The 25630-nt window shown below is 37.6% G+C and overlaps 1 protein-coding gene across 2 annotated transcripts in view; it reads right to left on the bottom strand.

Annotated features, from left to right (window-relative positions):
• rbbp8 (retinoblastoma binding protein 8) overlaps positions 1-25630 on the bottom strand; it is a 40811-nt gene that overhangs the window by 12043 nt on the left and 3138 nt on the right. Inside the window, exons 4-13 of one of the 2 annotated variants that reach the window (XM_057824764.1) lie at positions 17872-17967; positions 17600-17691; positions 17415-17484; positions 12301-12482; positions 12110-12199; positions 11438-11499; positions 11285-11349; positions 10915-11188; positions 8196-8337; positions 1116-1204 (exon numbers count right to left, since the gene is read on the bottom strand). In XM_057824764.1, the coding sequence (XP_057680747.1) occupies positions 1116-1204; positions 8196-8337; positions 10915-11188; positions 11285-11349; positions 11438-11499; positions 12110-12199; positions 12301-12482; positions 17415-17484; positions 17600-17691; positions 17872-17967 (1162 nt within the window). The remainder of the gene's footprint in view (positions 1-1115; positions 1205-8195; positions 8338-10914; positions 11189-11284; positions 11350-11437; positions 11500-12109; positions 12200-12300; positions 12483-17414; positions 17485-17599; positions 17692-17871; positions 17968-25630) is intronic. The other variant, XM_057824765.1, reaches the window with a different exon arrangement.

Below are 25630 nucleotides of genomic sequence, written 5' to 3'. Positions count from 1 at the left end.
CTTCAAAGCCCTTGCTGATGAAAGGAGAGTTTCATTCAAAATCTCTCGATCCATGGCCCCATTCATTCTTTCCGTTACACAGATCAGTCATCCTGGTCCCTTTGCAAAAAAACATCCCCAAAGCCTGATGTTTCCACCCCCATGCTTCACAGTGGGTATGGTGTTCTTCGGATGCAATTCAGTATTCTTTCTCCTCCAAACACGAGAACCTGTGTTTCCACCAAGAAGTTCTATTTTGCTTTCATCTGACCATAACACATTCTCTCAGTCCTCTTCTGGATCATCCAAATGCTCTCTAGCGAACCTCAGACGGGCCTGGATGTGTACTGGCTTCAGCAGGGGGGCACGTCTGGCAGTGCAGGATTTGAATCCCTGGCGGTGCATTGTGTTACTGATAATAGCCTTTGTTACTGTGATCCCAGCTTTCTGTAGGTCATTCACTAGGTCCCCCCGTGTGGTTCTGGGATTTTTGCTCACCGTTCTTGTTATCATTTTGACGCCACGGGGTGAGATCTCGCATGGAGCCCCAGATCGAGGGAGATTATCAGTGGCTTTGTATGTCTTCCATTCTCTAATAATTGCTCCCACAATTGATTTCTTTACGCCAAGCGTTTTACCTGTTGCAGATTCAGTCTTCCCAGCCTGGGGCAGGTCTACAATTTTGTCTCTGGTGTCCTTCGACAGCTCTTTGGTCTTGGCCATAGTGGGGTTTGGAGTGTGACTGACTGTGGTTGTAGACAGGTGTCTTTTATACACATGAGTTAAAACAGGTGCCATTAATACAGGTAACGAGTGGAGCCTTGTTAGACCTCGCAAGAAGAAGTTAGACCTCTCTGACAGCCAGAAATCTTGCCTGTTTATAGGTGACCAAAAACTTGTTTTCAACTCTAATTTGGAAATAAATTCGTTAAAAAAAATCAAACGTGATTTTCTGTTTTTTTCCCCCACATTCTGTCTCTCATGGTTGAGGTTTACCCATGTTGACAATTACAGCCCTCTCTAATCTTTTCAAGTAGGAGAACTTGCACAATTGGTGGTTGACTAAATACTTATTTGCCCCACAGTATTAACCTCAAAGCAAAAGAAAATTCTTATAAAATTCTTCTATACTATACCTCATCTGCTCCTTGCTCAGTGTCATACATGGAGAGGTTGATTGCAGGGTCAATGCTCCACATATTCTCTACTCTGTGCTTCCTCTCTGCTTATTAAAGTAAAAAAAAAAAAAAAACATATAAATTAATCCAATTATAGTACATTGATCATGATTATGCTTATGATGTGCAAAAATCACCAGAGAATGGCGAAAAGTAACTTTTTTAACTAGCTTTAGTCAAGTGAACGTTTGAATTTGGAATCAAGATTAGGTTGGTTTAAGATGCAGACGATTTTATTTTTGTTTTGTCTGCAGAGATTTTTTTTAGTAAATAAAGATTCACATAAGGTTGTGCAACAGGCTCTTCTCACATAACACATTGACGTCAAATCCATTGCGGATTTAGCCTGCAGTATACAAAGCTTTGTATTCATAGTCAGATGATTATGAGTCATTTCAAAAGCAAGACAAACAAAACCATGAACACTGTTACGTTCCAATGTACTCAGGCTTTCCCCTACATATTAATAATAGTGGCGATGGGCCACACCAAAATAAAAGCCGCCACACCTCGCAGATGAGATTTTTGTTGTTGTTGTAAAATTCATTCTAATTATTAATTTGTATCATTCAACATGACGTAAAATGAATATAAGAAGCTCATTTTTACGCACTATTTGCCATAAGTCGTTTGAAATAGCACAACAAATACAATTTTTTCCTTTACACGCTTTATTTTGAAAAGCGCATCAGTTCTCCTACTGAAGGTTTGCGCGTCGTCGGCACGGAGATCGAAATGGGGAGAAAAATTCCAAGTTAATGAATTTACCTCTGGCTTATACTGTAAAAACGACCTTAATATTGACATTGACGTAAGTTCTTCATGGCGTGTCTTTGACCCGAATCGTCGCCTCCTAGCATAGCATTTGCTCGGCGCTGACATCACTCGTTGTAATTTCAGATGAGGATTTCGAAGTACAGTATTTTGAAAACACAAAAGCTCCTGAATACGAGGGTCCGCTAACAAAATGACCATTATTGTTGTGGTGATCTAGACCGTCATGTGTCTAAATTTTGAATTAGCGTCTGAAGCTAATTGAATATTTCAGAACGTGAGGCACACGCGCCCCAGTTCCGAAGGTATTAGCTCTCACGTTCTGAGGAGTAGGAAAAAACAAATAGCTATGGCAAGCGGTATATTTTAATGTTTATACAAAGTTTTCAAAATGAGGCAAGATCACAGCTGGAGACGCAGATCAGGAAAGCGCACAGTTCAGCGTAGGCGTATGCTTTATACAAAAAATTACAAGACAGATGGCGTATTTACCTTGAAAGAAGTATTTTTCATCTCATTGAAACAAATCATATGAATTTGCACTAACAATCAGAAAAGTAACTCTAACAAAGACTTCAGTTTGAACTGAAGTCGGATTGACTAATGTAAATTAGACATATTTGATTTAAATCCAAATGGGTAAAACATTGAATGTGTTTCAGAATATGGACCAGGTCAGATGTCATGATGTCAAAAATGGCATCACAGACTGATAAATGGGGAGTGCTGCTGACGGCAACTGTCGGCCATTGTGTTGACAGTGCCCATCTCTCACAGTTCACTGTTGAGATTTGTCTGCAATGAACAGAGTAAGACATTGAGGCTATGTCCACACGTAGCAGGGTATTTGGCAAAAAGAAGTTATTTTTCTACGGTTTGGCCTCTCATCCACACGCACACGCAAATTTAAACCAGAGTTTTTAAGAACGACGAGGAAAGTGAAGAAGTGCGAATTCTGTGTTTGTGGCTCCATCATGTGGACACTGATAACCGAAGCTTTACGTCGCTGGCTGCGACAAATTTTGTCCTCATGTCGCACATGAGACCAATTTTTACATTTGGAGTATATTAAATAGGCGCTTTTTTGCTTCCTTTTTTTTTTTTTTTTTACAAACTCTTGCTGTGCTTCTTATTGAATAATGGGTATTTTGGACAATTATTTTATTGTTTTGAATGCTCTTAAAAATTAGTGCAAGTGGTTAGCTCTGGAAGGTTTTTTTTTTTTCTACACAAACGTGCAGGTGTGGCTGCAATTATTTTTCCCCAACATATTAGGGCAGAATACTCGTTTTTAAAAAATCCTGCTACGTGTGGACATGGCTATAGTCAACTGTACAATGTAAGTTAGAGATGCTTGAGTGTCTTCATTTCCTAGATCTCATTTTTTTCTTATTCCTGTGTAGGTCAAGACAGATTTGAGAATCAGGGGGACCATCTTGCAGCACGCCTCATTAAAAATTGACCATTTATTGCTGATTTCCCTTTTTATTTATTTAATTTTTAGTCCAGTAAAATCAAATGTTCGCAGGCAGGATGCAAACTTTGCAAAGGTTAAGGTTCTTAGAAAAAAATTAATGTTGTGAAAAAAATCTTATTTGTCATGATATGAAACAAATTCGCCGCGGCACATGATGGTGTTGCCCCACTCTAACGCGGCCCACCAACACCACCACAGCTTCAAAAAATCCTAGGGGAAACACTGGTACTTATTGTCATCGAAAACAAACAAGCTACCACACAATTCTCACCAATGTTATCATGTGTTATGTTATATGTATTGCAGTGACAAAACCTGCTTTCATTAAAAGCAAAACAAACCTTTTAAAAAGTGTTCTTCAAAATAAAAATGAACAGCATGTTTTGGATCCAATTTAGAGGGCAAACTGCATTTTTTTTTTTTTTTTTTTTTACACCAGGGGTCCCCAAACTTTTTCCTGTGAGGGTCACATAACTTTTCCCTTCTCTGATGAGGGGCAGGGGTCAGTTTTTAACAGAAAAAGTGTGACGATTGCAGGAGTGCCTAAATGTAAAAATTTATTGTTTTTCAGAAAGTCACAATCAAATAACCCTTTCTGGATTCTTCACGGAACAAAAGTAAATAAAATTCAAAAAATAATAATATAATATAATTAGGGCTGTCAAACAATTAAAATTTTTAACCGAGTTCATTACAGCTTAAAAATTAATTAATCGTAATTAATCGCAATTAATTGCAATTCAAACCATCTATAAAATATGCCATATTTTTCTGTAAATTATTGTTGGAATGGAAAGACAAGACACAAGATGTATATATATGCATTCAACCAGAGGTTGCGCTAGACATTTTCGTTGTCTGTCATTTTGACTGTCAGGGTCATAAAAATCCGGTCATAATCTATTTTTACCCGTCACTTAAATTTTTAAAATGATAATGATGACATATTCAATAGTATTTAGTTTTCATTCATTTTTAATCAATATTGTAACGCTTGCTTGGCGGCGAAAAATTAGACACGGAAGTCGTGGTATTTTTCTCCCTCTTTTTACTCTGCTTACCGCCAACAACACTAACGAAACAACAACTCCGCCCCCAAAGAAAAAGAGGCAACTATATAGACCCCAATCACCAACGTCACACAATGATCTTAATTGTGGTTGTCAGCCCAAAATCTTCTAAATATATATTAAATGCATCTTACCAGATATAAAATGACTACTACATAGTCTGTGGTGATCGTTTGGTGCCCAGATTTCTTGTCGAATTACAGCAGTCCATCTCGCTCTCCTCTTCGGGTCTCTCAGAATACGGTAGAACTTCAAGTCTCTCCGTCTATCTTCTCTGTTACTGCAACCAACCGCCACACACGCCTTCACCATTTTGATTATTAATGTTAAGTAGCAGAAAAACACGCCGTAATAGGAGGCATGTACGTAGCGGTAATGTGTACACACGACGAGCTGACACACAATATGGCGGCTCCAGTCAGGGGGGCGGAGTTGTGACGTCATGTGATTGGGGTCTATACACAGGCGGCAATCTAGTCCACCAATTGGATGACGCGCTGGCACACCGGGTGCACCAATAAGAACCTCGCGTTGATGTGTCAATCACGGTGCCGCCGCCAGACCCCGGTGACGCTACAATACTCTGACAGAATAGCCAACGATGTCATGCATTAAGAGAGACAATAGCTAATTAATATGCTCACTCGCCACCCTGTGGTCTGGGGTGTGAATTGCAACCTGTCAAAATGACGGACGGACTTCAGTTTTTTCCGTCACCGTTTTAAAAAACCGGTCAACGACGGAAAATATTTGGTTAACGCGACCCCTGCATTCAACATACGGTACATAGGGACTGTATTTGTTTACTATAACAATAAATCAACAAGACGGCATTAACATTTTTAACATTCTGTTAAAGCGATCCATGGATAGAAAGACTTGTAGTTCTTAAAAGATAAATGTTAGTACAAGTTATAGAAATGTTATATTAAAACCCCTCTTAATGTTTTCGTTTTGATAAAATTTGTAAAAATTTCAATCAAAAAATAAAATAGTAGCCCGCCATTGTTGATGTCAATAATTACTTACACAATGCTCATGGGTGCTGAATCTGCATTAAGAGAGACAATAGCTAATTAATATGCTCACTCGCCACCCTGTGGTCTGGGGTGTGAATTGCAACCTGTCAAAATGACGGACGGACTTCAGTTTTTTCCGTCACCGTTTTAAAAAACCGGTCAACGACGGAAAATATTTGGTTAACGCGACCCCTGCATTCAACATACGGTACATAGGGACTGTATTTGTTTACTATAACAATAAATCAACAAGACGGCATTAACATTTTTAACATTCTGTTAAAGCGATCCATGGATAGAAAGACTTGTAGTTCTTAAAAGATAAATGTTAGTACAAGTTATAGAAATGTTATATTAAAACCCCTCTTAATGTTTTCGTTTTAATAAAATTTGTAAAAATTTCAATCAAAAAATAAAATAGTAGCCCGCCATTGTTGATGTCAATAATTACTTACACAATGCTCATGGGTGCTGAATCCTATAAAATCAGTTGCACCCAAGCGCCAGCAGAGGGCGGCAAAACTCCAGAAAACACAATTAATATGTGGGCATTTCACTGTACTGTCATTTAAATCTGTCTGAGCGGGGCATGTGCGTTAATTGCGTCAAAAATTTTAACGTGATTAATTTAAAAAATTAATTATCGCCCGTTAAAGCGATAATTTTGACAGCCCTAAACATAATATAACATAACATAACATAATACAATAATAACACTATTAATTCAATAGATAATAACCAAATAGCCCTCTCTGGGTTCTTGACAGAAAAAAACAGGAAATAAATAACACAAGTAGGGACCGGGGGCCGGACCAAAATGTGGAGGCGGCCGTATCCGTAGTTCGGGGACCACTGATTTACACCGTTAATTATGTTGTGTGAGCAACATTAGGGGTGTGCGCTATCTGAGGCACCGCATGATTCGATTCAATTACGATTCGGGGTGCTACGATACGATTATTAAACGATGATCACGATTATTGATGTGCCATACTGTATTGATTAATAAAGTAGCCAAACAAATTTATGTCCATTAGTTATTTAAAATATCCTAATGATTCAACACTAATGATGGAAACATGCCCATACAACAAAAAGCTGCACTTAAGCTTTTTTCTTTTTTTTCAAAGGCAGTACTTATTTCCCAATTAACAATACTTTAAAAAATACTCTTGTGGAATGAATTCAATATTTTCTGGAAAACAATGTGCCCTTAGAAGTAAATAAAACCTTTAAACGAAACATTTTTTCAGATTTATGTGCTTTTACAAAAAAAAAAAAAAAAAAAAACAATCAACTGTCTTAACATTTACCATATTTGTCGGACTATAAGTCGCTTTTTTTCTTTCTTCTTTTCCCCCCCCATAGTTTGGCTGGGGGTGCGACTTATACTCTGGAGCAACTTCTGTATGAAATTATTAACACATTATTATATCATTTCACATGTTATTTTGGTGCTTTGGAGTGACACTGATAGTTTGGTAAACTTGTTAGCATCTTCTTTATGCTATAGTTATCTGAATAACTCTTAATAGCTAGTGTATGTTACGTTAACATACCGGCCACGTTTGCATTTCGTTGTTTATGCATCATGTACACATTATCATACTGTACACTTATTCAGCATGTTGTTCTCTATTGTATTTTTATTTTAAATTGCCTTTCAAGATGACATATCTGTTCTATGTGTTGGATTTTATCAAGTAAATTTCCCCCAAAAATGCAACTTATACTGTGGTGTGACTTATATATGTTTTTTTCCTCTTGGTTGGGCATTTTATGGCTGGTGCGACTTATACTCAGGTGCGACTTATATTCCGAAACATACGGTACCTAACATTTTTAACATTTAAGTGCAACATGAAATTATCTCCTACTCAACACCATTGCTGTCTCTATCACTACCATTGCTGTCATCATTCTCAGTCATCACCCTCTTTTGGAGGACGTAACTTACCAGCGCCCAGTCGTTGCTTAACTCACTCATAAAGCGTGCAGTTACCTTGACATATGATCATATATGGGCATAAATCCTTAGCGATAAAGGTTGCGAAGGATGACGAGATTCGTTTCGCCCTTTCAGTGTTTCGTGGAAGTTTTGACAGTCCCTTCAATTGTTCGCTTGTTAGCACCGCAACAACAACAACAGGTGGATTCTTCTCCGCTAAACCGGGGTTGAAACGGTAGAGGTGCTGGTGTTTGTCGCGTTCCCACTGTATTTAATCCTGGTTTTACATGTCTTACATATGGAATAACTTGTCAATGCCCTTTCTATTGTCATGTTGATAAAACCCCAAATTCTTTTCCAAACGCTAGATTTTAAGCCTGAGGAGTAAATAGCCCGTTCAGTAACATCCATTCCAGCCATCAGCGTTCCTATAGGTGTCCGGAGGGCAGACGTGTCTTTTACTTTCGTTCTGCGAACAGCGGCTGTCTTCCTGTAATTACGTTATTATGAAAAATAATCGTTTTTGAACATTTATGAATCGTAATCAAATCGTCACATGTCGAATCGCGATGAATCTAATAATCGATGTATGGGAACTCTGTTAAACAACATATGAGGTTATGTGGTCACACATGGTAATAACGACAAACCTTAAGAAAAAGAATATTAATTTTTCTATAACGCGAGCGACATAGTTGGCAACTCTGCATTAGGCCATGCCGTAATCAACAATTCAAAAAGAAATCTTACCAGCTTCTGTATGTGCTCGTTTCAGTGAGGCATTTTGGACTTGAAGATGGCTTCGTTTGTGATGCGCTTGTTCTTTAGGTTTCATATTTGGCTTCTTAAAAGCTGGACTCTCACATTCATCACCTACCATTTGGTTGGGAACCTGGTAAGAGATTTTTAAACCATTCTTAAAGCCTAATCATAAGGGTCACCAGTTTGTATAGTGGTTGTAAGATTCCTATCAGTAATTTTTACAATACCATTGTAATTTCCCCCCCCCAAATCAATCACGAAATAATAACTTTAATTGGAATGATAATATCGAGTTGGATTTTTTGTGCTATCATGACATTACAAAACAATATCTTTAAACCAGGGGCGTCAAATGTGCAGCCCGCGAGGGGGAGGGGTGTCCTGTCCGACCAGACACGTTGTATGTAGCTCATTCAAAGAGTACATACAAAATTACATGTTTTTTATATTGGCGCGGTAAAACAGTTGATACAGTATTTGATTTGTGTAATCGAGACATGTGCCATTTACCGGTTTCAAGGTATACCGTGACCCATAAGTATCTTAAAATTACGAGGATGTTATGCAAAATTAACTCATTGCCTGCCATTGCCAACAATACACATACAATTCACTTAAACTGGCAGGATTCACTGTGAGTGCTCATCTTTCAGTGCCATTGACGGCTCTCAGCGTCCAATCCAATTTGACTCACTGGCTGCCGTGGGTTGGTCCTGCACGCATGACATCTAATTGCCATAAATGTGGCTCGCAAACTAAGATTATTTTGACTCCCCTGACTTAAACAATAATACAATAACTTGCCAATACAATATTATAAAGTCTGCCACAATTCTGTTTGATCCAAGGACCGTCTTCTATCAATCTAGATGGACGCATTACAGTGAAAAAACTTTCATCATAGACTTCATAATGATTGACGGGTCAGATTCCACCTTCACTGCACAACGCCTTTAAGTTGGGGGCCGCCCTACCGTTCGCTTCAGTTATACGCAGTCGGTCGCAGAGTCAATACATGCAGTGATCCAACGCCTGATTTAGGATTGAAAAAGTACGAAAGCTGTACCGCATGCAAACAGTAAGGATTGTCTCAGGAATGATTTGTTCGAGTATTCAAGATAATTATTATATTTTTCGTACCATGCACGCATTTTCAAATGTTGTGAATAAAATCAATGGGAGGAATTAACCGATAAGGATCATTCTCTGACATATTTACATAAAGTAAATGCAAACTGTCCGTTTTGTTTTTTTTGCTTTCAACCAAGAATCCACTCTTTCACGTCCATATCTATAAAGAATTCAGGGATTTAAGCATTTATTCACAAGAATTTTCAACAGAAAAAGTTATTTGTTTACATATGGCAGCTGCTAATTTTCTTGCAGACTAGCCTCATAGTTCGCAACATTTACGTAAATTAAATGCTACATGCACGTTTTTTTTTTGTTGTTGTTTTTTTTGCTTTCAACCAAGAACAGAGACTGTTTTACGTCCATATTTATAAGGAATTAGGGGATTAAAGCACTCATTCAAAAGAATTTTCAACGGAAAAAGCCATTGTGGCAGCCAACTTAACACAACAGAGAGCAAAGAGACTAGCGTCATTCTTCGACATAGTTGCGTAAAATAAATGCTAACTGCACGTTTTTTTCTTTTAACCAAGAATCGGACCATTTTATGTCCATATCCATAGAAAATTCAGGGGTTTAAGCATTTATTCACAAGAACTTTCACCGGAAAAGCTCTGTTTACATATGGTGGCCGCCTCATTGAGTAAAAGACTAGCATCATACTTCACTATACTTACATAAAATAAATGCTAACTGCACTTTTTTTTTTGCTTTTAACCTAGAATCAAGACTGTTTTACGTCCATATCTATAAAGAATTCGTGGATTTAAAGCATTTATTCCCAAGAATTTTCACCAGAAAAGCTCTGTTTACATATGGCAGCCGCTAGCTGCATTTACTAACAGACTAGAATTGTACTTCGACATGTTTCCGCAAAATAAATGCTAACTACACTTTTTTAAAATTGCTTTTAACCAAGAATCGAGACTGTTTTACGTCCATATCTATAATGAATTCAGGGATTTAAGCATTATTTCACAAGAATCTTTAACGAAAAAAGCTCTTTTTCTGTGATTCCACTGGGTCAACTTTGACGGCCAACAATGACCCCTATTTATCGGCTTCACGCCCCGTCAATACATTATAAAGTCTAGGAGTTTTATGTATAGATATTGTTTTTAATAAATGGTTTTTAAGCACTTAAAATGTAAATAATAAGTTTTATACATGTTACTGTCCCACCAAATTATTAAATTAATTTAATTATGTAAGCTGCTCACTTACCCACAATGAGTTGCTATAGCAACTGTTTAACAAGTTAAACGATGATTGACGCATGCGGCGCTTTGAAGATTCAGCTTCAACTGTGGCAAGATCAAATATTAAACGTCTTTCTATCATCGTTAACTTTAATAAGCAACTCCAGTGCACTGCCTGACCGACAAAGAGCAGCAGGGCTCATCTGTATTTATTTTATCTCTATTTTTTAAATTGAAAAAAAATAAAATAAAATCACGATGTATTGAGGGCACGAAGTTTGAAGCGCGAAGTAGCGAGAGATCACTGTATTACGCAACTAGTTGGAGCACATTGTAACTAGTTGGGGCACATTGTATCTTGAGAATACATAGCAAACCTTGCTGTCAGCAGGCTCCTTTAAGCTTTTAGCACTAATGGTCTTGCTGGTTTTCTTCATCAGTTCCACTTGAATGTCAAATTTCTTCCCATTTCCTTGGTCACATGTTTGTCCCTCCTCCAGCTTCTTTGGTCCATCGTCTTTTTCCAGCTTTTTTTTGCCAGTACGGTTCATATCGGTTACCTTTTCACTATGAGGGACAATAGATGGTGACTTTGCTGTGGTTGAGTCAGGACTGTAGACGGCTTGGGGCGACGAGGAGATACGACGAGGCCTTTTCATGAGCACACAAATTTCACTTAAATTATTAAGGAGGTCAAAAAAAGGTACCGTACTAGATAGTATCTTCTTTTGTTGTTTAAAACTTTACTTTAGACGAACATCAGCCAACTGGGGTGATTTTGCACTACTTTGCTGAATTGCAGCTGTGGTTTTCTGAGAATAGAAAATTATACCACACATCAGAAAGAGAAGTCAAAGAAAGGGATTTGAAAACATGGGAAAAAAAAAAAAAAAAACTTACCACGTGAGATGTATTAAGTTCTAGGCCGCAGGTTTCTGCTATCACTTCTCCATTCTCCTCATCTGACATTAGATGGACACTAATTTGAATCAATTTATTTTAAAAGAAGTTACAAGTAAATACAACAAATACAAGTAAATACACACCATTAGACGTTTTACGGCAAGACTACAGTGGCCTGGCATTAAACTCATCGTCTGGAAATTTAATACCTCCTGCAATTTTCCATTAAAGAACTATTATCTGTGCTTTAAAATTGAGACACTTTAACCCTTTATTGCCAAATGTATCACATTTGATACACCTAAAATGTCATGATTTTGAGACCAATTCAGAATTTTGACATTTCGTTTTGAAAAAAAAAAAATAAAAAAATGATGGCTGCAAGTCAACTCATGCATCTGCAGGTTCCATGAGAAAAAAAAAATAGGATTTAGCAAGGGTTATAGATATTAGAGCGCTTATTACACATGTTCATTTTGACTTTTCTTTTTACAAATTTGAAAAAAAAGTTTCTTTAGGACCTTATTTTTCAAATTTTGGGATTCTCTGATAATTGCTTCATGTTGCAGGTATTTAAGGGTTAAGACTTTTTAAGGGCCCGCGGGAACCCTGTTATAAGTTCAGAAAATACGGTACTCTAATTCACAATAATACCAAATCAAATCTTACCTAAAATATGTGATGTTTCCATTTGACATGTGTTAGGGACAAGTACTTGTGCCCTTTTAGCATTTTTTGAGGCGTCGCTTGATTCTATATCTGAGGGGGGAAAAAAAAACACAAAAATACAAATCAACCTTCCTTTTCATATATCAATTTAGAAACATTATTTAGCTTTAAAAACCGGATTTTAAATTGACCTTTGAAGAGTGACTTGTTGAATTTAAATGAGGGCGCCTCTGCGTAGTGAACGTGTTTGCTGTTGTCCGTGTATTTACGTTTCTTCTTTTTGTTGGCCACAGGAAGCGAGCTTGCCATGACTGGCGAGTCTGGGATGAATCCAACCTCATGTTCTGGGGAATTGGCTACCAGCGGTTTGGAGCTAATAATAACAATATCAAACAATTAGCTTAGGGAACTTAAAATTAAAGCTTACATCTACTTAAAAACAAAAAACATATGTCCACGATCAGATCACATGATCGGTAATTGGAATCGATCCGGTCATTTTTAGAAGATCTGAATCAGGTGAAAAAGATCAGGTTTTTAAAATGCATTGATTTACTTGCAAGTATTAACTCATTGACAGTGATAGTAGCCCAGTCCATTTTTACTGGTAGGGAATTGAAATAGGAGTGGATATCTTTTGCTGTCAATGTCAGTGAAACATAAGCACTCAATGCCCGCCTTGCCAGTGCAAATAAATTTGATGTCTCACGCTGTCCAGAGGTGTAACAATTAGATATGTCATCCAATCCAATCACGTTGTCGGAAATCACATCATTTTTAGATGATCAGAATCAGACGAAAAATATCGTGTTTTTAAGATATTTTCTTTAATCTAAGGGCGAAAAAGCAACTACATAAGACGCACAAGGCACATCAACAGAAACCCCAAAAATTAGTTTTGAAACACGCAACATATTTAGAAGAAAAAAAGATTGTGTTAAGATTTTTTTTAAATCCGACAAAGCAACAAAATAATCAAGATCCACAATGATATCGTCAAAGAAACTAAAAATATGTACGATGTTTTGTAGTTATTTAATAAATTAATTACAGTGGTACCTCTCCGTATAAGGTTAATTCGTTCCAGGACCTTGTTTGTAAGTCGAAATGATCGTATGTCGAGTAGGATTTTCCCATAAGAATATTATATATATATATATAATTAGGGGTGTAACGGTACACAAAAATCTCGGTTCGGTACGTACCTCGGTTTTGAGGTCACGGTTCGGTTCATTTTCGGTACAGTAAGAAAACAAAATGCAAAATATAAATGTGCTAGTTGTTTATTACACACCTTTGTGCTTTCAACAATAGGAACATTAGCCTATATAAAGATAGAATTCTGCTCAAAGAGTAGCGGGTATTTAAAGATAATCCAACAACAATTTGCCTTTCAGACCCCGCGTATTGGTCAGCTTTCTTTCTGAAAGAAAGAAGAAAAAAGAAGTCCTGAGCTAAAGAGAAAAGTAATCCCAATGACAAAGATTTTAACATGTATTTTACAAATGAAATGCCTCGATGAATATTTATTTTTCTTATGAACGGTTTTCAAAAGCTTTATTGGTGGATTTTCTCAAGTTAAAGCGCCACACAGAAATTAATTAATTTAATTGTGTAAGCAGGATCTGTGTATTATTCTTATTATTTAATTACAGGTGTTTAAGCTCAATTTATTTTATTTGGGCTATTATTCATTGTGTTTATATTTTACAAATGTGATTTAGTATTCATTTATATTGTATATTTTATGTTGTACAACTAGTTCCTATGTGAATATTAGTTCCAACTTGTTTTGTTGTGGTAGAAGGGTTTTGTATTGAACACGGGGCCATGTTGATTATTATTATAGCAGAGAAGACAGCAGTAAATCAACAAAGACAAGTCAACTGTGCCCGATCTACCACTCAAGAGATCTGATGGACTCAAAAAGTGGGTTACGATTGCATATTAGCTTGAAAATCGACCGGATCCACCGTATTTTTACACGAGTGACTTCCACTCTGCCCGATCCTAGCTACCAGTAGTAGTAGTGACGCAGGAGGGTCGCGTCTCACGTCAAATAATAAACTCTGCCGTTCTTTTCGCGTGCGTCGCGTTTAGCCGCTTCTGGGACGCATCTAACACGCGGCCGCACTGCGACTGGTGTGCATTGGCTGATTGACTTTAGCGCCCACGTTTCACTGCGTTCTCGCGGCGGCCACGTTGTCACGCCGTTGACGTTTCTGGGTTATACTGTCGTACAGTGTTGGTCCTCATTATAGTAGAAAAGACGGAGTAAATATAATCTACACAAAGAAACTGTAACCCGATCGACTCACAGCCTGAAAAAGTAAGGGTTACATTACGTCAGAAACTCGTTGGGTACGCCTCCGTTCCAAACCGAGCACCACTTACCGAAACAGTTCAATACAAATACAAGTACCGTTACACCCTTAATATATATATATATATATATACAGTGGTACCTCTACATACGATCACTTCGACACACGATCTTTTCGACATCCGACGTAAAATTTGAGCCGCCATTTGTTTCTACATCCGACGAGTTGCTCGAAATACGACGACATGACAGCACTGCAAACGAACGCACGGTGGATTTTCTTGTGTGAGAAATCAACACAGTTTTCAAAAAAAGTTGATACAGTTGGAGAAACAAGGAAAAAAGTGATGCTTACCTTTGAAATGAAGATGCAAGTTATAGAAAAATATGAGCTTGGTGTGCGCGTCCCTGAACTGGCTCAACAATACAGCTCCATGGTCCTCTTCCGACCACCGTTCGCCACTATTTATAAGTTAAGGTGACAATTATTATTGTGGTAACATTGCCAAGGAAATCGCCAGCTTCGTCACGTTTTTATCATTTATTTAAGAACTTATCCAACACAAAACGCCCATTGTCTTAAGCAGTTGACTGCTCTCAAGAAAACGAAAATATTATCTCTACCGCACCGACCTATCTCACCGTGACGTCAGCTTCGCGGTGCGTTCAGGGACAGTAAAAAGTGTCCGCCATATTAGAATCCAATTCGTTACATTATTTACAGGAATAATTATTAATTATTCTTCTTCTTATTATATTATTCTGACTTATTTATTTATAACTTATTTGTTTTTCTATGTTTAATTGCCATTTGTAACAGTGCCAGCAGTATTTATTAAGAATTTAGTGTATGTTTTTAGGCTTTGGAACGAATTAATGGAATTATAATGTATTCCTATGGGAAAATCCTGCTCGACATACGACCATTTCGACTTACAAACAAGGTCCTGGAACGAATTAAATTCGTATGTAGAGGTACCACTGTATACATATATATACATATATATATATATATATATATATGTATATATATATATATATATTAGGGCGGTCCCAAACGACTAATTTTCTCCCGATTAGTCAGCCGACTATTTTTACGATTAGTCGACTAATTTAATAATTTTTCTTTTTTTTTTTTAAAACGAATTTAGCAATGAAATTTTGGTTGATGCTTATCAATTCACAAAAAAACATACTGGAACACTCAAATCATTTATTAAAGTACAAATAAACACGTAAATAACAATAATAAATCACAAATAAACAATGAGTTCAAATGCTGATAGAATTAACTAGTGTAGCATCCCGATTTAAAAGATGGTCTCTTAAACTGATGGTTTACAATTTTTATTCCATCCTTGATGTAAACACACCGTAAGAGCTACGGTGCACACAAATAAAGCAACACAATTAGAAATTAACAAAAACTTTTCACCTTTTTCCTTTTAAACCTTATTTATATATCAATGAATTGCCTATATGAATTGCCTTTACCTTATTACCTTATCATTGACAATCTCTCCCTTGAGTGCAATCACTGTATATACTGTATATATTTATGACCTTTTACCCTTATATAATTTTCTATACCATAAAATAAACCATAAGATGAAATAAACCTTTCAATTAGCATTAAGAACAATACTAATAGCATTTATAGGCCCATTGTCAATTAAACATTTAGTAAGGCGACAGCACCCTCTGGTGTACAAAAAATAAACAAAAAAAAAATAATTACAAACTGCGTGAAGGCGCTTGAGGTGTTTATTCACGGCCGACGTGCAGCCAAGCTTGGCACTGAAGAGACAGGACAGAAGAGTGTACTCTCCTTAGTTTCTTTGAAATAAGTCAATGTTTTGGACACTCTGGTGCGCTTTTTTTGGCTTTGTGCCGCTTTCCCCGCTTGCAAACAGAGCATCCGACATTCTAACTTTCCACGCATATATTTTTTTAACCCTTCATTAACCGTCAACGGGATGTTGTGCTCGTCGATGGATTTACGTCATCGATGACGTCGACTATGTCGACTATATATATATTATACCACCATTAATTCGTTCCACAGCTCGAAAACCTACACTAAATCCTTAGTAAATGCTGCTGGTACTATAACACAGAGCAATTACACAGAGCAAAACAAATAAATTATGACTAAAAATCGGAATAATAATTAATAATATTAACGATAATAATACCTGTAATAATGTAATGAATTGGGTTCTAATGTGGTGGATGTGTTTTGCGTGGTGTACATGAACGCACCACGTGGCTGATGTGCCAGAGTTAGAGGACTTTTTAACTTTCACTTTTCATGTTCAGCTGCAGTGGTGAGTAGGCATGTTGTTTTGCAAAAGTTCTAAAATGCTATAAATGATTGAAAATCTGACGAAGATGGCGATTTTTTGGCGAGCTTACAATCATAAAAATTGTCAACTTAACTTATAAAGACTGGTGAATGGAGGTCGGAGGAGGACCGTCGAGATCGTAGCCATTCTACGGCAGTATTGTCGAGCCAGTTCATGGACGGGCACACCATGCTCATATTTTTCTATCATTTCCATCTTCATTCCCATGGTAAGCTTCACCATTTTCCTTTTTTCACCACCTGCACTAACATTCTTCGAACCCATTTTGATTGCTCTCAAATCCGCCGTGCGTCCGTCTTGCAGAAAACAAAGAAACTACTGCTCTGTCATAAACCGTCATATTTCGAGCATGTCGTCGGATGTAGAACCCGATGGCGGGTCAAATTGTAAGTCGGATTCCGAAAAGGTTGCGTGTCAAAGCGATCGTATGTCGAGGTACCACTATAATTGCCTAGATTTCAGATCAGTACTGTTTCAGCAGATTCTCAAAATCAGGTGACTCAGACTCAAACTCAGGTGCAAAAATATGTGGCTGGGACAACTCTACATAAAACCAAGCACATATGATACAAAATGACTCCTAAACACATTAAAAGATGAGTCACGGTGCACTCACCATGCTCTTAACAACTGCACCTCAGCGTGGAGTTTGCTGTTTTCATCCTCCAGGCACTTCCTTTCGTGCTCTGTAGAAAACAAAACAAAAAAAACACTCATTTTGGTGCATTTTAATTGTAAAATATTTTTTTTACAAACGTAGGAAACACTCAAGACAATGAATACAGACACACAAGCACTCACTCAGCTTGGTGATGGTCTGTTCGCTGTAATCTTGGCAATTTTTCAAGTTTTCCTCCAAGGTTGCACATCGATCACAATCCCTTGTACGCAGTCTAAAAGCATTTTAAGTGAGAGAGGGCAGATTTCTGTGTGTTGTATTCTAAAGTACCTTATCATAATAATTCTGACAAATTACACTTCATACTGTGAATAAGCACATAAAAATGTTAGCGTCATGTCTAAGCTCCCTTAAAACAGAAATTTGAAGGTTAGCAGTCCACTGGTTTAGTTACCTGTGCTCCAAGAGACTATTGGCATCCTGGAGAGTTTTGTTTTCCTCTTTTAGCTCCTGATTACGACTATAAAACAGCTGAAGACTCTCAGCATCTCTATATCAAACAAACAATGAATCAATTTAGCTTGGTTGTATCTCAAGTAAGAACAACTAATCCGAGCTAAATGTGACAAACAGTAACTACTGTGATGCTAATTCTTTCAATGTCCTGTAATGCGAAATAGGTGGTGAAAAAAAGTTTATTGCTATATAGTGATCCCTCGCTACTTCACAGCTCAACTTTCGTGCCCTCAGTGCATTGCAGATTTTTTTTTAAATATTGTATTATTGTTTTAAAAAAACATTTATGTATGCTTTATTTACACCTACGTTAGGACTGCAGCTATAGATTAGATGAATAATCGTTTAATCTATTGATTGATTAGTTCAAATAATCGGATTACAAACATTTAATGGCTTGAAGAATATATTTTAAGAGATGTAAAACAGAAGAAACACGTGTTTATTCTTGCAACTAAATATTTATTTTAGCTTGCTAAGATTGCACTTACAAAAGAGCATTACATGCATTTAAAACTAAATAAAAATACCCGAGTTTAGCATCAAACGGTATAGAAAACTTAATAAATGAGGATCTAAGTACGACAAAAGAGCAATTGGCTAACTTGCAAAGCAAAAGTCCGCTAGCCTAAATGCTATAAAATTAGTGTTGCACCGATACCATTTTTTGGGCCCGATACCGATACCTGGCTGTGCAGTATCGGCCGATACCGATACCATTCCGATACCACTCTGTTTGCAACAAAAAAACAAACAAACAAAAAAAAAAACATATATATATATATATATATATATATGTGTGTGCGTATAACGGATGCAACGATACAGTTAAGTCACGGTTCGGTACGATTTTCGATACAATTCAATACATTTAATGCTCTGAAACAGAAAATACAACTGTTATTATTATTATTATTATTTTATTTTTATTTTTTTTCTAACAAGCAAAAATAACAGTGCCATCATATAAACAAGCATTTTAGTGCATAATATTTATGTGCTTACTTCTTACTGATCTGAAGAAAAATTTTGTATATAAGTGCTGAGAACAATTTTTACTGTTTGTAAAGTGGGTCACACTGTTGATTGCTGCAGCTCTCTTAGCAGCTATATTTAAACATCCTATTTGTGGTCCGAGTCCACCTGTAACATGTACTGCATTAACAGTATTTGCAGCATTATCTATAGTCACTGGTATGGGTTGATTTGGCCTGCTAAACTTCCATTCAGTCATGGCGGTTTCTATTTACTCAATGTAGTCTATGGACTACGCGTCGCTCTGGGCTCACGCAGCTAATGGCATGGGATCTAATGTATTACATCTAGGTTGCCATTTGATGATATCTAGTGTGTGCGCGCGAGAGTTGGCATGGGATCTAACACAGGACATCTAGATTGCTATTTGATGATATCTAGTGTGCGCGCTGCGCCGCTTGAGTGTTTTCTGGCCACAGAAGTCACTTCTACTCATTACTGCACAACACCAGCATATTACAATCGACTTTCATAAACAGGACGAGTTTGAAGTACGGCACTCTTAATTTGCCACTCATTGTTCATCATGAAACCATGAGTTTGCTGAGTGTCCCACGGTCTTAGCCTTTCTGATCCCATCGGCGCTACAACAGCAAGCGTTAGCTTACGCATGCTAATCGTTTGTGAATACCATGTTAAACGAGCAGCGTAACATCGCGGATATGCGTTATAGTGTACATCCGTAATATTGAGGACGAAGGTGTAAATTTTGTGTAGTAAATTCGAGACAAAAACATACAGATGTAATGATTTGGGAAGTTAGCTCACGTGGGGAGGACAGTATATTAGCGTTCAAATGATGCCAGTACATGGTATCGGCGACCTAAATGTTGGTACTCGTCGATGCCGATACCGATACCACCAATTCGGGCCGGATCGGCGCCCCCTGCCGATACTGGAATCGGTATCGGTGCAACTTAAAATAAAAACAAGCATTTTATATATATTTTATTTTTTTTAAGTTTTTAACAAAACGTTCAAACACATATTCCCACAAAAAATGCTAAATATACTTGTAAACTAATGCATAAACAAACATATTACAAACAAACAAACAAACAAAAAAATATATATATATATCTTATATTGGTCTTAACAGGGAGCATCTGAATTCAGCCATGGCATATTCACTGTTGCCACAAGAGGGCAGTGTATCCAACCAAATTAATAAAACTAAATGCAACACTTTCAAAACAAATCATTACAACGCCACTAATTCAACGAATACTCGAAGCAGCATAATTTGATTCGAAGCTTTTTTCTAATCAAACTACTCAAGTTAATCGATTAATTGTTGCAACACGAATCTAGAAATGTACGTACACTTACACACACGCACCTACTAGAGGTGGGAATCTTGGGGCACCTAACGATTCCATTACGATTCAGGGCTATGATTCGATTATAAATCGATTATTGATGCACCCCCCCACAATTATTAGCTCCTTTTCATGTTTCGTACATTAGTTACAAAAATACTCGCAGGCTTAAATAAACTAATATTTCAGTATCAAGTTAATAGTGCAAAACAGTAAACAAAATACTCAAGTCCCCATTCAGTATCAGCAGCTTTAAACTACATTCAATAATTTAATGTTGTGAATCAACCATTAAAGTTGTTAAAATTGCTCCCGTTATTCCATAATTTCCCTTCTGTCTACTTTTGACATGTGAATTTTAAAATTGTTTCATCATTTAAAGCTAGATTCAAGTCAAGATTTTGCCCATTTAGAAGTATTTTAGATAAGTTAATTAGGTTCGCTCGGAAGGTACGCTACAACAGAGCCTTCCTGAGAAGTCTATTGCTTTAAGATGGCAGCTGTTTACTAACACCAGCGAGTCTGCCATTTCACATCTAGTTCTATATACATGTGATATCTACCGTAGCATTATGTGGGGGTAGTTTTTAGCAATTGGGCATTGTTTGTAGCAACTGTCGGCCGCAGTCAGGTATTATTGTTTTTTTTTTTTTTTCTAGCGGCATGAGTTGTGGATGTTTACACTCGGTCCGTTCCTCATTGCGTCCCGAAGACCATGCTGGCTGTGTTTTAATTCCGCTTTACTCAGTATATTTAAATAATCAGATTATTGATTTTTGTGAATCGTTCTCAAATCTTCAGCGGCCGAATAATCTAAGTATCGGAACCTTTAACACCTACACACCCCCACATCATATGAGAGAGAGCATTAATGTAGAGTATGTATTATTTATACATCATTTTATGCATGTTATTTATATTATAAATATTTACATGTTTCAAACTATTAATCTTCTAATGATAACATGCATTTATAGAATTTTATATACACTTATTTATATTATATACTAGAGGCGTGCGAATTTTCCGATTCTTAGATTATTAGCGATTCGGCCGTGGAAGATTCGAGAACGATTCACAAATATCCAAATTCCGATTATTTATTTATACCAGGTAAAGCCGGACTAAAACACAGTCAGCGCGGTCTTCGGGACGCTATGAGGAACGGACGAGAGTAAATATCATGTTCAACTCATTACGCTAGATTAAAAACCCAATAATATATGACTGCAGCCGACAGGCGCTAAAAACAATCCCCAGATGCTAGTTCAGTGCTTCTCAATTATTTTCTATTACGCCCCCCAAAAGAAGACGTAAATGTTTCGCGCCCCCCCAAACTCTGCCGCCACTGTAAATAGTATAATTTGTCTAGAATATTACTATTATAAGTACACCTCTGCCTCACATTGTGTCCTTTTTTCTATTAGACAAAATAACAGATCAACTTGTGAAGTATAACTTTATTAACATTGTTTTGTTTGTAACAGAAAAGACAACGCGCATCAATTTGCCTGAATTTAAAAAAAGTCACATCCAAACTGTAAAAATACACTCAAGGTACATCTTTGACCATTTGATACTGAAAAATAAAATCAGTAAATAATAACAAATTTAAATTGATTAGAAACATGAACTCATGAGGACAATATGCCCAAAAAATTGACCGAAAAAACAAAACTGATTAGAAGAAGAAGAAGGAAAAAAAAGAGTGTCTTTGGACAGAAGGACATTTTTTATTTTCGCTGCTCGCTGCTCACAGTATCACCTCCAGTTTGCAATGGTGTTGGGTTATTTTGCATGCTAACAGTGCTCATTGATTTACTGATATAACACTGACAAAGCAGGACGATTGTTGGCAATATTTGGCACGTTTTCGCTGAAAAACAACCAAGCGGCTTATCAATGAGATTGGGGTCTAATGTCTTTAAGTGGCGTCCTAATTGATTTGGCTTCCGGCTATCCGATATAATCATTTTTAGACACAGTAAACAGTGGTCTTTCCTCATCTCCCACTGTATTAAAAGTCAAAGGCAAACGGCTCGAAAAAAGCGCATTCTCGGCGGCTGAAGGAGAACTGTAGGTGAGGGCGGTCGTCGTGACGATCCCAAGCCGAAAATGGCGCTTCTTGGGCGGACACGTGAGAACCGGAGAAGACAGTGGGTCGCTGCGTGAGTCCGGCCGAAAAACGGCTTTCGAAAACGGCGCACAGCTCTTCATATTTCTCTTCTGTGTGCTCCTGCTTACTTCAAAAATACTGCGCGCACTATGAAAATGAGAGCGCCACTGCCACCCACTGAGTGGATGTGCATGTACACTTTATTCTAGTACGGCCAAAAAAAAAAAAAACATGTTCCCCGAGGTCACTCGCGCCACCCCTGGCCTCGCTCTGCGCCCCCCTGGGGGGGCGCGCCCCACTATTTGAGAAGTACTGTGCTATTTGCTACAAACATACGTCCACATAATGCTACAGTAGATATCACATATGGAACTAGATGTGAAATGACAGACGACGGCAGCATTACAACATTTATAATGTTTAAAGATACACGATAATATCGGTCACCGATAATTATCAGCCGATAATGGCAATTATGACGTCACACAGATAATCCAGATAATAAAAAAATTCAACCGATAATGCAATCCGATAATTATATACTTGATTTAGCCTCCACATGTGTGCAACCGAAGAATTCAGCACGCCGCCTCCTCAACCCCTCCCCTCTCTGAAGCCCCTGAGGGAGGAGGGGTTGAGGAGGCGGAGTTACACGACAAGAAGTAGTTGAATATTATGGCGGCTGTTACTAAAAAACGACGCTCTCGCCATCTGTGAAACGTACCGTAGAAGTTCCACGAGGCAGAAAGAAAGTGTCCTCATTCAAAACCACTAACCCAGCAGCCATTTAAAACTGCATCACAAAGATTTTTGGAACGAATACGAGGCTGCTGCTAGCGGGAATGCTAAAGCTATTGTAAACACTAACTAAGTTAAACTACAGGGCTTGTGACGATACAGAGTCGGGCTGTTTGGGAATGCAGCCCAAGGCGGGTGGTAAATTCGCATCTAAGGCTAAACACCGGCACGACTGGAGACCGATAGTCGGCAAGTAGCCGTCTTCCGACGGAGCCCGCCGCTCTGGCCAGTCCGGCAGGCCGCCACCGCCTCGCCATAGGCGGGGCGGGCCGAGCTCGGTTCCCCGGCTTCGGGACCTCCGGCGAACACCCCGGTTTCTCGAGCGTTCCCCTACGGTGTGCGAGCAGAGCCAGGGCGGCGAACCGGCTGGGGCGGGCGGATCATCCGGTACGAACGTAGCTGCCGCCGAGACGAGACATGTTTTTTTTGTGGTTTTTTTAACCTAAATGACCCGAGAACCAAAGCCCTGGATAAAAAAAATAATGCAGCTTATGCGATCTCCATTCTTCATGAAAAAGTGATTTCCAGTAAGCAAGCTTATCATGACGGCACAGTGGTTAGATGATAATTTAAACATGGAGAAAACGAAGTCAGCCAGTCAATAATGCATTCAGTATGTAAAATGATGAGCGGTCAGATGACTTTGTAACACTGCCTTTATTTTCGGCTTAACAAAACTCAGGCACAAAAAAACACGCACGCGGATGCGAGCTCCAACTCCGTCCAAATAGTACTGCCGTGTATCAGTTTAGCTGCTGTAAAGCAAATGTCGTGAAAGCCGCAAATGTAAACAAAGCGCTGCAGATTGGGTACATGACATCTCGCTCTTTTGAGTTAATCATTTTCACAGTGTGCAACAAAGCATATAACATTAGCAATCACTTTTCAAATTATTTAACTTATTTCTCTGATCAATTACAGCCACAGTAGATAATCAAATTCTTAAATCAATATTCTGTAGCCACAAATATTATTCAAAATCTTTCCTTCTTCCAAGTTTTTGTTTTTTTTAGGATGAAGGATAATAATGTATTGCTTAAAACAAGGCTGTTAAGATTATTTTCAGCTAGCTATTTTTCTTCCAAGAAATCTGAGAGAAATACACTTGAAGCGATGGCAGATAATTTCACTTATTGCCAATAGATTTACACTTACAACTGACTACTTTTAAGGAGGTGTGTTTTGCAGTGTATTAATGTTATATATGTGAGGAATAGCTTACTTTGAAAGGCATTTTTGTGCAACTTAGGTTGCACAAAGTAGTCAATCACTCTTTAAGTAATTGTTGCCAAAAGTTTACCATTACACAATGTCAGACAATCTGTCATTATTTAGATGTTTGAATTGACGACTTGTTCATATTTTATGTTGAAAAAAAGAGCAATAAATTATATTTTTGCACAGTAATATTTCTTTTGTGTATAATTTAAAATTTTACATAAATCTTTTAATAGAATTATCAGCTTGACATTATTCGTTATCGGTTGGAATGAGGAGGAAATTATCGGTTATCGGTATCGGTTGAATAATGTATTATCGTGCATCACTAGTTTTATATACACTTATTGGTATTATATACTAACGGCGTGCAAATTTTCCGATTCTTAGATTATTAGTGATTCAGCCGTGGAAGATTCGAGAACGATTCACAAACATCCACATTTCGATTATTCATTTATACCAGGTAAAGCCGAAGTAAAAAACAGTCAGCGTGGTCTTCGGGACGCTATGAAAAACGGACGAGAGTAAATATCATGTTCAACTCATTACGCTAGATAAAAACCCAATAATATTTGACTGCGGCCGACAGGCGCTTCAAACAACGCCCAGATGCTAGTTGCTACAAACATACGTCCACATAATGCTACAGTAGATATCACATATGGAACTAGTGGTGAAAAGACAGACGACGGCAGCATTACAACATTTATGTTATACGCAATTTTCCTAACTCTAACAAGAACTAGATGCAAAATGACAGACTTGCCGGCGTTAGTAAACAGCCGCCATCTTAAAGCAGTAGACTTCTCTGTTGTAGCGAACCTATTTAACTTTTTTATCTAAAATACTCCTAAATCGGCAAAATTTTGACTTGAATCTATCTTTAACTGATAAAACAGTTTTAAAACTTTCACATGCGGAATTATGGAAATATTATCAAAAATGTAATTATAATAATTATAAAATTATGGAATAATAACGGTTGATTCACAACATTAAATTAACTGAATGTAGTTTAAAGCTGCTGATACAAAATGGGGACTCGAGTATTTTATTTACTGTTTTGAACCGTTAACTTGATACTGAAATAGTAGTTTGGTTTAGCCTGAGAGGATTTTTGAACAATTTCAATAATCGATTAATAATCGAATCGTAGCCTCTGAATCATAATCGTATTTGAATCGTGAGGTGCCCAGATTCCCAGCTCT

Source organism: Corythoichthys intestinalis, chromosome 20, assembly GCF_030265065.1.
Source record: "Corythoichthys intestinalis isolate RoL2023-P3 chromosome 20, ASM3026506v1, whole genome shotgun sequence".
Lineage (NCBI taxonomy): Eukaryota > Metazoa > Chordata > Actinopteri > Syngnathiformes > Syngnathidae > Corythoichthys > Corythoichthys intestinalis.
This window is presented reverse-complemented; position numbering and strand designations above follow the sequence as displayed.